Source organism: Dendrobates tinctorius, unplaced genomic scaffold (assembly GCF_039654945.1).
Source record: "Dendrobates tinctorius isolate UK_male_01 unplaced genomic scaffold, ASM3965494v1 ptg000007l, whole genome shotgun sequence".
Classification (NCBI taxonomy): Eukaryota; Metazoa; Chordata; class Amphibia; order Anura; family Dendrobatidae; genus Dendrobates; species Dendrobates tinctorius.
Window position 1 is genome coordinate 38207173 of NW_027361675.1, and position 16435 is coordinate 38223607.

Sequence of the window (16435 nt, forward strand, 5' to 3'; positions counted from 1 at the left end):
AAATTGGAGAAGCATCATGATTTTTCGAACAGTGCCAATACTTTTGTCCACCCTCTTTTTTATTTTTGGTGTGGAATTATATCCAATTTGGCTTTAGGACAATTCTTTTTGTGTTTTTTAATTTAAGACAAATTAAATGAAGATAATAACAAAGAATTTGTTTGCAATCATTTTCAGGAAGAAACTGAGTATTATCAGACAGAATTGCAGGGGTGTCAATACTTTTAGCCACAACTGTATATTATAAGGAGCTGCTGTTCTAATTTATAACTGTAGGTTACGAGTACAGCCATTCCCAACCTGTCAATATAGAACACTGGGAAAGACCAAATGAGGTGAGCAAAGCCTGCCTCACCCAAATAGACCTTTTATCTGAATGAAAAGCACTTAACCCAAGCAGACCTTTCACTACAAGAAATTATTGGCCCTTTTCCAAGCAGACTTATGACTGTCAAAGCATGTGGTAAAGCTGGTCCAGCAAAAACTTATCTGAACCTAGAATGAACCAATATGTCTGGGCTGGGAACTAATTTGTCAATATGATGGGTCCCAGCCATGTATTTATAAGATGTATATGGCACCAATAATAGTGTTTGAGAACCTAGCAGACTAGAATACATAAAATATAATGAAATGCTTGCTACCTATACCAGAGGTAAAAGTATAGATGTATGTATGTACATGCGTACGTGCTATGCCGGCACAATTATAGTCTATGGCCCCGTCGGCGTTCATTGGTCCTGTAAAGGCTTACGTCTGAATTCCCCACAAAACGGAATTCAGACATAAGCCTTTACGGGACCACCGAACGGGTACTAGAACGCAATGTGAAAGCACCCCAAGGTGAAAAAATAAAAAATCACTTTTTATGTGATCCGTTACATTGGAGTGCTGTTTCTAATCAACCATTATGGCTAAATAAATATATAAATTATAGATAGATATACTGTATATATAGTATGTAATGTAAGTATAGCTATAACTGGATAATTTAGGGCAGGGTAACTCGTACAGACTTGTAGCTGTATAATACAGGGCAGCCTACACAGAGCAGATCTTGTAGCTGTATAATACAGGGCAGCCTACGCAGAGCAGATCTGGTAGCTGTATAATACAGGGCAGCCTACGCAGAGCAGATCTTGTAGCTGAATAATATAGGGGAGCCTACGCAGAGCAGATCTTGTAGCTGTATAATACAGGGCAGCCTACGCAGAGCAGATCTTGTAGCTGTATAATACAGGGCAGCCTACGCAGAGCAGATCTTGTAGCTGTATAATACAGGGCAGCCTACGCAGAGCAGATCTTGTAGCTGAATAATACAGGGCAGCCTACGCAGAGCAGATCTTGTAGCTGTATAATACAGGGCAGCCTACGCAGAGCAGATCTTGTAGCTGTATAATACAGGGCAGCCTACGCAGAGCAGATCTTGTAGCTGTATAATACAGGGCAGCCTACGCAGAGCAGATCTTGTAGCTGTATAATACAGGGCAGCCTACCCAGAGCAGATCTTGTAGCTGTATAATACAGGGCAGCCTACGCAGAGCAGATCTTGTAGCTGAATAATACAGGGCAGCCTACGCAGAGCAGATCTTGTAGCTGTATAATACAGGGCAGCCTACGCAGAGCAGATCTTGTAGCCTAACCACAGAAGATCTTGTGTCTGTAGCTATGTAATACAGGGCAGCCTATCCAGACCTTTCACATGCAAGAAAGTTGTCTTTATTCCAAGTAGACTTATGACTCCCCTATTCTGGAGCTACTTATGTCTGCCTCATGGGTCTTTTGCCTTCCTCTGGATCAACATGTTAGGCTATAGGTTGAACTTGATGGACTTATGTCTACCTTCAACCGTAAAACTATAATACCGTAAAAGCACGCTGTAAGCCCGTTTCAGCATTCCAGTCCTCAGTATATAGCCCTTTTACTGCAGGCATGATGGAAGTGAATGAAGCTAGCACTATGTATTTGTTTTATCTAGAGGATTCCATTAATGGATTTTGGTGTTCTGAGAGCAGGATGTGGCGCCTTCTGCTGTATTTTTGCTACATGCGGAGAATTTGAGCTTTATAATGGGCCGTCTTTTCTGTGTGTTCAGGTTCCCCAGTGCCACAGTCGCAGTCACCTCAGTGTTTGCTTGGTGGAAGGCTGCCAAGTGCCCCGACCCTCACAGACATCTATCAGAACAAGCAGAAGCTGCGGAAGCAACACTCGGATCCTGTCTGCCCATCATATGCTGGACATGGCTTTAGCCATTCTCCACAGCCTGCACGACCTGTCAGTCTTGGAGCCTCTCCTACAAAACACATGGGATCATCACCAAGGAGTTCAGAATGGCTGTATAAGAGCCCCTTACCCACCATTATAGGTTCACCCACCAAGGTTTGTTATAGCGTAAAATGAAGAATCACGTTTTTTTTGCCTGTAATATACTGTTGAATTTATCTTTTGCCAAACGCATGCTCTTAACCCCCAGTATGGAGCTAATACACCCCATTCAATATGTATTAGTCTTCTATTTTAACCTTTAATAATACTACATTTCCAGGCATCCGCTCCATTCAAGATTCCCAAAACGCAAGCCTCATCAAACCTTCCTGCTTTGGTGACTCGTCAGGGACCTGTGGATACTCTTGTACAGGTCAAAGACTTGTTGGAACCAAGGGATTGCTCTCATTTCCATTGCCCACATGGGAATGAAAAGGCTGGCACTGGAGAACATGGCAAAGCCGCATTTGGAAGGTGAGAGCATGTTACATGGTGAATAAATACTTGTATGGTGTCTTCATCTTGTGGTGCAAGAAGCTAAATGTCATGAGTTTGGACTTATGTAAAAGATTCCTTCTGCCATCTAGTGGACATTTGTTATAAAAAAAAAAAGTTGTCGCTTTTTTTTCCCCATAAAGCACATTGATATACAGATGAATGCAAAATTTATTTTTATAGAAAGATGGTTATATAGATCTTTAAAACAATATGCTCATTTTGAAAGATTGGGCGGTGTATTAGGTTTCAGGATCGCCATCTTCTGGAATAAAGGGTTAGCAAAGAACTTTCTCTCCAAAACAGTAGATCAAACTCAAACGTATCTGCAAAAAGCTTTATTTGCATCATAAACATCCGAGTGCTATCCAGTTACATGTTTGCTTGATAGGAGAAGTTTGAGAACTTCTCTTATAGGCAAGAAAAAAACTGACACACTGGCCAAACACTGATGAAAATTTGACAAAAATACTGATAATTGGACTTTCTTTTGTGTAACATAAAAATCACTGACATCTGAATACTGTCTTTGGAGGTACATGTACGTAGTGTGCTTCTTTTTTTTTTTTTTTTAAACAAGGGCAATGGTATTATAGCTCCAATAGTACATAGGTCAGATGGTAGTATCGTAATCAGATAAACTCTGATAAGTCGGATTATAGCTCTTTACCTAGCAACAGGAAATAAACAGAAGGCCATTGAGGACATTCGACACGCATTGAATAATAATGAAAAGCAAGACTCAATACCTGTGGAGCCTATAGAAAATAAAATGACAGTGTGACTTGCTTATAATGTGGTGAAAATGTAAAATAAGAAGATGACGCAAGACACAACAATATTAAAAAAATAAAACTTATGAAGATAAAGCAGAGGAGATGGGGGTAGTCCTAAACAGGACTATTGCCAGTGTTACTGGTAGTGTCTTTACCCACAATCGGCTCACTGTTTGACCCAATTATGCTCTACATTGTGGGGGTGGGTCTGATTTTATTTGTGTCGCACTATTTTAATGGATATATTAAATGTTAAGTTTTAAGTTCCCTATTCCCTGCTGGTTATCTATAATATAAGATGGCAGCGGTACCTTAAAAATAATCTTTATTTTTATATAGCGCTAACATATTCCACAGCGCTTTACAGTTTTTGCACACATTATCATCACTGTCCCCGATGGGGCTCACAATCTAAATTCCCTATTTAGAATGTGGGAGGAAACAGGAGAACCCGGAGGAAACCCATGCAAACACGGGGAGAACATACAAATGCCTTGCAGATGTTGTCCTTGGTGGGATTAGAACCATGCTGCCCACCTTGCATCAGTCTACCAATGTCTGGAATGTCCCTGAAGTCCAACCAAACATCCCAAGTTCTCCACTTGGCAAAATTTATAATTTGTTTTTTTTTTTTTTTTGTTACTGTCTGCTCTATTAAAGTTTGGTTGTTAATTTCTGGGACCTCATCCTGAATTAATAAGTCCTTGGTAGTCTTACATGAAGGACAACATTAGCTGTCCTCAAAAAGTGTGTAAAAGAAAGTTGTTGTTTTTTTTTGTTTGTTTGTTTTTAATTCACCCCGTTAAATATTAGACTTTGCACAATGTGTGGGACCTGCTTCAGCAGCTGATTTGCAGAACATATGAGAACCATGGAGGGGGGGAAAGCGGGTACATGCATTTATAAAAAAAAAAAAAAAAATAATCCAAATTCTTTAATACGTTCATTAAAACAATTTCTGTGGACTCAAGGACACATCTGATGCTTTACCGGCGTTTGGTTACGCACAGTCATAGACTCGAACGCTGGAAACATGTCAAAGATGTCTTTGAATCCACAGTAAACATTTTCATGGACAAGAAATAAAGGATTTGGATTTTTTTTTTTTTTTATAAATGGACGTCCCCCTTCTTTTTTATCCCATGATTCTCCTAGGCGGGCCATATTTATCTTTCTGTTCGTGATCTTCTGTGGGCTGTGCCATGCTTTTAATGTGAATAATACCATCAGTAAACCATGGTGGTCTCCTATACAGGTCTGTGAGTGCTGGGAAATTGTCAGATCAGACCAGCAGGACGATCCTAGGAGGACAGCATTACCAGGGCAGCACAGACAGTCTGAACTCTGAGCGTCCCATGGATACAGGTACGGTCATTCTTTTACTAGTCATTGATAGGTGCTATTTTTTGGTTTTCAGTTAACATGGTTATTGAGCATGTTGAAACTAGTGTAGGTCTTCAGTTTCTTTCAGTGCATGTAGTCTATATTATATGTATTTTTATTTATTACTTTCCAGTCCCTTCTGGTGCTACAGGATGCGTCCTCACAGTGCCTGCCATGGCTAATAGAGCAGTGATGTTTACGGTGGGCTCTCCTCCCAGCAGCGCCACCCCACCCACGTGTACTCACATGATGATGAGGGCTCGAGCCACATCAGGTAGGGCCCGCACCGTTTCTTTTTCTGATATCCTAATAAAGAAGGTCAAACGTGATAAATATGTTGAGCATACAAGAAGATGGATTGTCTCGTTTCATATATTGTTAGCCTATTGGCTCAAAGACATGCGTAACAAACTAAGTTTTTACTCGCACTCCCCAGGGCCAACAATGCCTTTCCACCACTGCTCCTGTCCTAATAGGCTGCCACAGTGATGCTGATGTAGACTAGGCAAGACAGTGAGCTCTGTGATTGGCTGCAGCGCTGTTGACACGGCATCACCTCTGCAGCCTATCAACAAAGACCTGAGCAGCAGTGAGCGGTAGTTCTTGACCTGGGGGAGGGTAAGTAAGCGCTCAATCTTGCATAGCCTAAGGGACAATCCACCTTAAAATGGGGGTTCTATTTCCCATGGTAGCATGGTCTGGAGGTGTTGGAATTGACAGCCATGCATGTCCACTGCCTCTCCATTCAAGGCCTTTTACGCTGATGAAAGCAGCCAAGAGCTGTACTGTTTTCTCCATTGTTCCTATATACTTTTTAATTAACCATCAATATAATGTCCAAAACTCAATATACAAAAAATGTCACTTCTCACTCTAATTACACTAATCCTTACTTATGATAAAGAAAGAACAAACTGAAGAGATCCATAAAACAATCATGTTTATTTAAACCTGAAATTTAAAAACCAAACAATACCATTCTACATAAGCAGAATGCCTCAAGAAAAGGACGGGATAGCATCCACATATATATCCCTACATAGGATAATACACAATAATGTATAGAAAAAATCTTTATCGCCTTATTGGGGGACACAGATGACCATGGGTGTATGCTGCTGCTGCTAGGAGGCTGACACTATGCAAAACAAGAAACTTAGCTCCTCCCCGGCAGTATTCACCCACCGACAGGCACCAAGCACCTCAGTTTGTGCTTAGTGTCTGTAGGAGGCGGACCAGGATCTCCCCAGATCCGCATTTAATCCTTTTCTTTTCAGGTTTTAGTTGTGTTTTTTAATGATTTCCCCTTTCTTTTTCAGATACAGCTCAGGAAACGGGATGTGAGTTCATCCTGCTTTTCCTATTAATGCGGCTGAGCGAGCAATGTGGTATCGCCCACATCGCAACTCTCAGGCCCGCAGGCAGGACCTTCCCCTATCACCCTCGGGTGCTAAGGGCCATGGATGGACGGTCCTAGCCGATTCCCCTCATCCCTCTCCCAGGACAGGGCTGAGAGGAAGACGGCGGTCGCCAGCGGTGACGTTTCCCCTGACACGGGGATTGAAGCAGTCTTCTGCACCATACGGCGGTGCGGGTACTGAGGATCACCTCTCCCAGCGGCCTGTGCTCTATCGCGGGCCCCTGTGGTCAGCCTCTTCAGGGACATCAGGTAAGCTTCTCTGAATGTTCCCTGCAGCCCTGCGCTCACAGACCAATCTAGGACAGCAGAGTACCTCTCCTCCTTTTGAATTTCCCGCTCTTTGAACCAGCACTCTGACAGGCGTGCGTCCCTCCTGTCGCGGGGGGGGGTCCAGCGGGGGGGGGGGGGGGCGCTCCCTCCGTCAGCGCTCCCTCCGTCAGCGCTCCCCGTCCTCATTATTCAGCCTACAGGGAGGGAGCGCTTTCGAGCCCGGGGGCGCCGTCGCTAGTGAAAGCTGAGGGAGCGCTTTCACTTTCATTTTCAAAAGTGGTCCTCCCTCTCCCTGCGCGCGCTTTCCCCGCGCGCTTTTACAGCCTATCTCAGGGCTGCTTTCATTTCAGCCCTGTCAGTGTCTTTGGCCGTCCCCCTCCCCTCTGGGGTCTCAGCCAATCGCGCGGTGCGATGGCTTAGCCCCGCCCACCGCCAGCGTTCCTTCCTGGATTGCCGAGCTTCTTCCTCCTTCTCTCCGGACCTCGCCTGGGGGACACATCGCTTCTGATCCTCGGTAGGCTAGACGCTGACTATCCCTGACGCCTAACTTAGCTCCCCCCCCCCCCCGCAGTTTCCTCAGTCTGTGTTTTTTCTGCCACTGAGACTTATGCACAACCCTGCAAGGGCCTTCTGCTCCAGACCCACCGCTACTCACTACGCCTGCACGCGCTGTAAAAAGAAGTGGGCTTCGGGTCAGTCGTCTCCCCTCTGCCTGTCCTGCAGCCCTTCCACCATGTCGGCCCCTCAGGAGCACTCCAAACCCCGGGCGGAGACCACCCCACCCCCGGAGTGGGCCGTGGCGATGTCTCAGTCAGTTTCTGAGCTGACAAAGGTGTCTCAATCGCTGGTCCAGGTCTTAGAGCGGTTACCTCAGTTATCTGCAGTCACCGGTGCACCGACCGCCTCGCATAGTGAGTCGCCAGCACCGGACCGTGGCCCTCAGACGGACAGACCAAGTAGGGGCTCTAGGAAGCGGGTCCTGTCTGGCTCTTCTTCCGGTTCGCAGGGTCCCTCTGCTTCTCTCAGGCTACGCTCCTCGTCTCCCTCATCGGCAGACGATCCGGGGTCAGACGAGGATTCACAATCTGGATCAGACTCAGAGGCGGACGACATAGCTAGAACTCGGGAGATGGTAGATAGTCTCATATCGGCTATATACCAAACGCTCAAGATTAAGGAGGATAAGGCCCCCCTCAGGAATGCTCTGCTTCCCTTAAGAAGGCTAGGCCTCCATCTCGAACCTTCCCTAATAAGGATTTCGACACTTCCTTAGCCAACCACTGGCAACATCCTGAGAAACATTTCTCAGGCCGCAAGTACTTAGATGTACTTTATCCCTTTGATGCGGATCTAGTCACGAAATGGACCAAAGCTCCCGAGGTAGATCCACCAGTTTCTCGTATTTCCTCTAAGACGGTCCTTTCCCTTCCGGACGAAGCTTCTCTCAAGGACCCATCAGACAGGCAAATAGAGTCGTTGGCTAAGTCTATCTTTGAGGCATCCGGTGCATCCCTATGCCCTATCTTCGCATCCGCTTGGGTGGCGAAAGCCATTTCGGCTTGGGCGAAAATTCTGCGCAGGGGCGTTTCAGCGGCAGCTCCTCAGGACGAGCTGGCAGATTTAGCAGACCAAATTAATCACACAGGCAAGTACCTTCTGGCCGCCTCCTTGGACGCGGCAGGGTGCGTTGCTAGAGCTAACAGCAACATTGTGGCAATACGCCGCATTCTTTGGTTGAAGTCTTGGAATGCGGATACTACCTCAAAGAAGTCACTCACCAACCTGGCATTTCACGGCACTAGGCTCTTTGGCGCCAAGCTGGATCAGTTAATCTCGGATGCCACTGGTGGAAAGAGCACTTCCCTTCCCCAGTCCCGCCCTAAGAGGTTCTTTAACAAGAGGGCTTCTCGGCCTTTTAGGTCCTTTCGCCCCTTCTCTCCCACAGACGGTTCATCCCAGCAGGAGCGTAACACTGCTTCCAATGACCGGAGAAAGCCATCGTATAAGCCGGCCCCTCGCTGGAGATCCAGGGGTCAGCCTTCCAGGTCCTCAGGCTCTCGATCCGGAAGGTTTTCATCTAAGTGACGGGTCACCCCCACCTGGAAAGCTTTCCAGGGTGGGAGGCAGACTTTCCTTTTTCAAGGACGCGTGGCTATCCGTTGTCGACGACGCTTGGGTCAGGGAAATCATCACATCCGGATACAAAATCGAGTTTTCTTCCCTCCCAAACAGTCGTTTCTGTCTGTCCCGAACCCCAAAACAGCGATCACAGGTTCCAGGGTTCCTTCAGGCCGTCTCCTCTCTCCTTTCCGCCTGGGGTCATCGTTCCCGTTCCTACAAACGAGTGGTTTTTAGGGTTCTACTCGAATCTCTTTGTAGTCCCGAAAAAGGACGGCTCACTTCGCCCAATTTTGGACCTCAAGCTGCTCAATCGCCACGTGAAGATCCGCCATTTCAAGATGGAGTTTCTGCGTTCGGTAATAGCCTCAATGGAGCCCGGAGAGTTTCTCTGCTCGGTGGATATACAGGATGCCTACCTCCACATCCCCATTTCTCGGCAGCATCAGAGATACCTCCGCTTTGCGATTCAGAACAACCATTATCAGTTTGCGGCCCTTCCCTTCGGCCTAGCCTCCGCCCCTCGTGTCTTCACGAAGGTGATGGCAACAGTCATGGCCATCCTTCGATCCAGAGGGATTGTTATCATCCCTTACCTGGACGATCTCCTGATCAAGGGCTCGTCCCGCCAGACTGTCTTCACAGCCTTCACATAACCTTGGATGCCCTCGGACGCCTGGGATGGATAGTCAACAAGGACAAGTCCACTCTGTGCCCTACCCAGCGTCTGACCTTTTTGGGCATGGAGTTCGATACGAATCTGGCCCGAGTGTTCTTACCGAGGGACAAGTTTTCAACCCTTCGCAAGGGGATCCAGTCCCTTCGGCGCTCGAGGGTCATGTCCCTTCGGTCCTGCTTGAGAGTCCTGGGGAAGATGATGGCCTCTATGGAAGCAGTGCCATTTGCACAATTCCACTCTCGCCCTCTCCAACTGTTCCTCCTGTCAGTCTGGGACAAGACCTCGTTTTCTCTGGATCGCCCCATTCTTTTTCCGCTCAGAGTCAAACAATCGCTGACTTGGTGGACGTTGTCGGCGTCAGTTCTCCGCGGAAGATCCTTTCTCCCGCCTCGGTGGCAGGTCATCACCACCGATGCCAGTCTCCTAGGATGGGGGGGCGGTCTACTATCAGAGAATGGCCCAAGGGCGTTGGAACTCCCAGGAGACTCTTCTGCCCATCAACCTTCTGGAGATCAGGGCAATCTTCCTCGCTCTCCTTCGTTGGCAGCATCTTCTAGTAGGCAAGCCGGTCCGCATTCAGTCAGACAGCGCCACCGCCGTGGCGTACATAAACCACCAGGGCGGTACTCTCAGCAGGCAGGTGATGTCGGAAGTGGCAAGGATACTTCGTTGGGCAGAGCGTCACGTGCCGGCGATTTCCGCCGTTCACATTCCAGGGGTGGAAAACTGGGCAGCCGACTTCTTGAGTCACCAAGGGCTAGCGTCAGGCGAATGGTCCCTTCATCCCACAGTCTTCAGTCAGATATGCCAGCGCTGGGGCACCCCGGACGTCGATCTCATGGCCTCTCGGATGAACAACAAGGTTCCTCACTTTGTAGCCAGGTCCAGGGATCCATTAGCCGTCGGTTACGACGCCCTAGTAATCCCGTGGTCCCAGTTCCACCTACCTTACCTGTTTCCTCCGCTTGCCCTGATCCCAAGAGTGGTCAAAAAGATAAAGTCAGAGGGCATCCCGGTCATCTTAGTGGCTCCAGACTGGCCGAGACGCCCTTGGTACGCGGAGCTGGTGAACATGCTCACGGACGTCCCCTGGAGGCTTCCAGACCGTCCAGATCTTCTCTCGCAAGGCCCCCTTTACCACCAGAGTTCTCAATCTCTGAGTTTAACGGCATGGCCGTTGAGGCCGCGATTCTGAAGGAATCAGGGTTTTCCAACCGGGTCATTCAGACCTTGATTAAGGCTCGGAAGCCTGCTTCTTCCCGCATTTACCATAGGTACTGGAAGGCCTTTTTTCGTTGGTGTGACGAAAACTATGTTTTTCCACTATCATTCTCAATTCCTTCCATTCTTGGTTTCCTCCAATCCGGCTTGGATGCGGGCCTATCCCTCAGTACTCTCAAAGGCCAGGTATCTGCCCTAGCAATCCTCTTCCAGACGGATCTAGCTTCCTTACCGCAAGTGAAGACTTTTCTCCAAGGAGTCGCCCATGTGGCTCCTCCTCATCGTTCTCCGATAGATCCATGGGATCTCAATCTTGTTCTTGGCGCTCTCCAGAAGGCGCCGTTCGAGCCGATTCAGGATATCCCTCTGTCTCTTCTTTCATGGAAGGTGGCTTTTCTGATCGCCATTACATCCATCAGGAGAGTTTCTGAGCTGGCGGCCTTATCCTGTCGTTCTCCTTGCCTTATCCTCCACCAAGATAAGGTTGTTCTCAGGCCAGTTCCTTCTTTCCTTCCGAAAGTGGTATCCCCCTTTCACATTAACGAAGATATCGTCCTTCCATCATTTTGTCCTGCGCCTGCTCATCCTCTGGAAAAGTCGCTCCACTAACTGGATGTAGTGAGAGCCTTGCGTGTTTACCTTGCCAGGACCGCTTCCTTTCGCCAATCTGATTCCTTGCTGGTCATTTCTGAGGGTCGCCGGAAAGGTCTTCCGGCTTCCAAGTCCACAATTGCTCGTTGGATTCGGTCTACCATCCTGGAAGCCTACCGTCTTCAGGAGAAACGGCCCCCTCCGGGGGTGAAAGCCCACTCCACCCGAGCTGTAGGGGCTTCTTGGGCTGTGCGACACCAGGCTTCGGCCTTACAACTTTTCAGAGCCGCGACCTGGTCATCATTGCACACCTTCGCAAGGTTCTACAGGGTTCATACCCAGGCCTCGTCTGATGCAGCTCTTGGTAGGAAGGTTCTGCAGGCGGTGGTGGCGCATCGACCGACCTAAGCCCTTCCGTATTTCGTTCCTTTATTGCTGTTCCCGCCCTCGGGACTGCTTTGGAACGTCCCATGGTCATCTGTGTCCCCCCAATAAGGCGATAAAGAAAGAGGGATTTTGGGTTCTTACCGTAAAATCTTTCTTGGAGCCTTCATTGGGGGACACAGCACCCTCCCTGTTTAAGTAGTACCGTGTTGGGTCTGAGAATCCCTTGTTGAGTTGGTACATATGTTTATGGTTTTGGTTGCTTCTCCTACTGCTTTTTCACCAACTGAGGTGCTTGGTGCCTGTCGGTGGGTGTATACTGCCGGGGAGGAGCTAAGTTTCTTGTTTTGCATAGTGTCAGCCTCCTAGCAGCAGCAGCATACACCCATGGTCATCTGTGTCCCCCAATGAAGGCTCCAAGAAAGAGATTTTACGGTAAGAACCCAAAATCCCTCTTTGCCAATAATAATATTAATATAGAATACATAGCTCAGTAATAATAATATACTATAAAGTGCATAGCGCAAATTAGTTCCCAGAGGTATGAATATGGCAAATAGAAGAAGGAAAAACAAGGGGGTGGTATATCCTAGCAAATAGGAAAGATTCATATAAGGCAATAGCAAGTGTGAGCGTCACAATAAACTAGAAAGGTGAATCAAATGTCACTTCAGCTTGAAATAGCAGTGTATTATAAGAATAATTAAACTATAGTATAAGAGAGCGATTCACCTTATGTGGAGCTGTAATCACCGTCCAGATACTCCGACGTGTGTTTCACCGCTAGGCTTCTTCTTATAATACACTGTTATTACAAGTTGAAGTGACATTTGATTCACCTTTCTAGTTTATTGTGACGCTCACACTTGCTATTGCCTTATATGAATCTTCCCTATTTGCTAGGATATACCACCCTCTTGTTTTTCCTTCTGTTTGCCCATATTCGTACCTCTGGGAACTAATTTGCACTTTGCACTTTATAGTTTATTATTATTATTATTATTATTATTATTATTATTATATGTCTATTCTATATTAATATTATTATTGGCAATACATTTTTCGGAAGGTTTTTTTCTATACATTATTGTGTATTATCCTATGTAGGGATATATATGTGGATGCTATCCTGTCCTTTTCTTGAGGCATTCTGCTTATGTAGAATGGCATTGTTTGGTTTTTAAATTTCGGGTTTAAATAAACATGATTGTTTTATGTATCTCTTCAGTTTGTTCTTTATCATAAGTAAGGATTAGTGTAATTAATACTTTTTAATTATCAGCAGCATGCCTGGTAATCAGCAGCTCCACTCAGACGCCTGCTAATCTGTGGAGGTCCCAGTAGTGGTGCCCCCAGAGATCATACATGTGGATAAGTGATAAAAGTGTGTGAGTTCCCCTTTAAACTGACATATTCTTTTATGAAGAAGTTCTAGCCTATTTTGCAATGGACAAAGCCCAAGCAGTGGTGTGATACCAAGCTCATTTCTAAGACGAACACTGGAACGTGGTCAGCACGTGGTTAGCATATGATTGTTCAACATCCTCATTTTCAAACTTAAATTTTTGATACTTGTGCTACCCATTATTTTAAGATGAATCATAGACCCCTTATCTTCTTATTTTCTTTTTTGGACATATTGCAAAAAAAAAAAAAAAAATACATGTCCTAATTTGATCTGTGTGATTTAAGTCAGTGGTCCTGTGGGGAAAAAATGGATTGTAAAATGGGGCACACGAACCGCAAAAGTGTATCCTGCACACTGAAAATAAAAACCACTGATTTTCACGTATCTGAACAAAAGCTGATATTTAAAAAGCGGCCTAACGTATATTGATTTTTGCAGTCTATATATTCTACAAATTTTTAATGTTTTCTTTTTTTCCCTCAGTTGGTTCAAACAGCTCTGGTGGCTCTCTGTGCTCCACAAGTGGCCGAGTGTATATGGGATCCCCCTCGGGAATACACATGGGTTCCTCTCCTCCTGGAGCGGATGCAGCACCGGCCCTGAAATACATGTCTTATGGCACGTCACCACCTAGTCTTGAAGATTTTATAACATTCGAGGCTCCTGAACTGCCTGAAGAAACACTCATGGAGGTAAGAACGATGCTGCTGCTAGAATAATGGGGAACGTTACATTCAAAGATGTATAAAAAAATTTCAGATTAGCAAACTGCATGTAATGTTTAAGGCCAAGGCTTAATCTTGTTCTGAATAGTGTGAATGCAAAAAAAAACAGTGGGCATTTCCCTAGATTACTGCATTTCACTTTTAAAACCCTGCGGCATCGATTTTATTTTTTCCCCTGGATCCTATGGCACCAGTAACGGTGTAATATTACTCTTGTTCCACATCTCATTATAAAGATGGAAATTTTGATTATTCTACAATACTATTCATTTATAGCTGATTTACCAGTTGGCTTCTATTAAATAGGTAAATGTAACTACACAACTATAAGGGGGCTGGGTGGGGTCAGCGTTTTGAGAATAATTGAAGGGTTGTTCTCATCATCCTCAACATAGATTTTCAGGAGCATACTGTTAACCAGCCTCCTGGCTTTCTGTTTGCTAGGGAATGGGGCTCTACTGAAGATTAAGAGTGTGTGCACACGTTGCGGATTCTGCTGCGGATCCGCAGCGGGTTTGGCCCTATGGATCCACAGCAGTTTCTGCAGCGTTGTACAGTACCATATAAGTCTTAGTAAAATGAAAACTGCAGTGCACACGTTGCCGATTTTTCCGCGGTTTCAAAACTGCAGCATGTCAATTCTTTGTGCGAATTCCACAGCGGTTTGGCACCTGCTCCATGACAAGTGTCAAACCGAAGGGGAAAACCGCAGGCTAATCCGCTGAAAATCCGCAGATAAACCGCAGGTCTTTTGACATGTGGATTTAGACAAATCCGCGTGGAAAATTCCTCAGCAGAATCCGCAACATGTGCACACACCCTAATTGTTTGGATCAGTGTCCTCCTTGAGCCGCTGATCTGAGCTGTGCGCTCTCCAATGTCGCTAGCAGAGGTAACTTTGCCTCTGCAGCATCTGAGGAGCACAGTGGCACTGAAATTTGTTGGTTTCAGAACATCACATAAAGCTCTATAAAAAAGAGCTTGTAAGCACTGCTCTTCTTCCTTCTTGTTTACAGTTTGTTGCTTAGGATAATGGCCACTGCTGTACCATATCAGCAGTGGCCGGTCATCTAGGAAATGAACAGTAAATAATAGAATTAAAAATCCCTGTCCTCTAGAACAGAGAATTTTTTTTAATTTTTTTTTTTAACACGTAAATTGTAAAGTTGCTCGTCTTTACAAGCACTCTGTAATTTTAACCATTTACATTGTTGAAATAACCTTTTAACATTAGTTTCTATATATGTCTGTAATCAGAGGGAACACACAGAAACTCTACGACACCTCAATCTGATGCTTGCCTTTACTGAATGTGTCTTGGAGTTGACTGCAAGCCGCAGTGGAAATACGGATTTCTGCGCCTCTGCCGTGTCTCTTTACCAGATCCAGGAAAGTGTGGTGGTAGATCAGATAAGTCAGCTGAGCAAAGAATGGGGGTAAGTGAATATGACAAATTGATGTATTGTACAATTTTTCTGAAAAAGGCAGAATGCAATAGCCTGGAGGAGTTGTATAACATCCCAGGATGTGGTTGATTTTTTTTGCTCTCCATGTCCTAATTTGTGCTAGTGAGTTGGTGATGTGATAGAATCTCTACTTGTCTGATTTTTGACTCTTCATAGCCCTGTAATATTTGGTGGTCATAACATGATCTGTTTACCATGGTAGGGAATTAATGAGCACAGTAATTGACCTAGCCCTATTGTTTTCTCAGACAAGTGGAACAGCTGGTACTGTACATGAAATCTGCTCAGTTCCTGGCGTCCTCTCTACAGCTTGCCAAATCACAGATCAAATCAGCAAAGTTGACCCCTTCAAGTGCTGTAAAACAAGGTAAAATGCTGTCCTTGCACACCAGATTTATCCACAAACCCATTCATAAGAACCAGTGACCCTGAGCCTTTCTTCATTATTGTTACAGTGGTGAAAACCATGAATGACCGATATAAGTTCTGCATCAGCATGTGCAAGAAACTGACTGAGCAGCTGAATCGCTTTTTCTCCGACAAACAGACGTTTGTGGACGAGATAAACAGCGTCACAGCAGAAAAATTAATCTACAATTGTGCTGTGGAAATGGTAAGAGGGCTCTTACACCCGCACACAAATTCTGTGAATTTATCGCATTAGCTGATATTTTTATTGTCTTTGTAAAGCAAGAAGGCAACTTTATATTCTAAAGAAACACTAATATGTAAGGGGTTTAGTTCAGATATGGCATCTCTAAGGGGTTTAGTTCAGATATGGCATCTCTAAGGGGTTTAGTTCAGATATGGCGGAACGTTTCTGCCATTTGTTCCAAGTCAAACCGGAGTGTTTGCTGTGACGCAATATGGTATACACTGCAGAGGAATGGCATACATGAGTGTTGTCCATGAAGGAAGCCTCTCCTAAAGCCCATGCAACTAAAAGGCTTGTCTACAATTCACCAGGTCCCATGATAAAAAAAAAAAAAAGACTCCTTGGACTCTATACTCTGGAGTGATGAGACCAAGATAAATGTTTGTGGAACTGATGGCTTCAAAAATATATATGATGTTGCAAAGGAGAGGAGTACAAAGTAAATTATATGGTGCCTGCAGTGGACATGGTGGGGCTGCATGAGTGTTGCTGGTGTCGGGGAGCTACATTTCTTTGAAGATATGAATTCACAGATATACTGCTCTATATTGAAAGAGAAGATGCTACCATCACTCTGTG

The 16435-nt window shown here is 45.5% G+C and overlaps 1 protein-coding gene across 2 annotated transcripts in view; it reads left to right on the forward strand.

The window, feature by feature from the left end:
- ULK2 (unc-51 like autophagy activating kinase 2) overlaps positions 1-16435 on the forward strand; it is a 185297-nt gene that overhangs the window by 138461 nt on the left and 30401 nt on the right. For both annotated transcript variants that reach the window (XM_073573475.1, XM_073573484.1), the window contains 8 exons: positions 2096-2379; positions 2546-2739; positions 4792-4901; positions 5053-5193; positions 13494-13702; positions 14993-15171; positions 15450-15568; positions 15657-15814. In XM_073573475.1, coding sequence (XP_073429576.1) covers positions 2096-2379; positions 2546-2739; positions 4792-4901; positions 5053-5193; positions 13494-13702; positions 14993-15171; positions 15450-15568; positions 15657-15814 — 1394 coding nt within the window. The remainder of the gene's footprint in view (positions 1-2095; positions 2380-2545; positions 2740-4791; positions 4902-5052; positions 5194-13493; positions 13703-14992; positions 15172-15449; positions 15569-15656; positions 15815-16435) is intronic.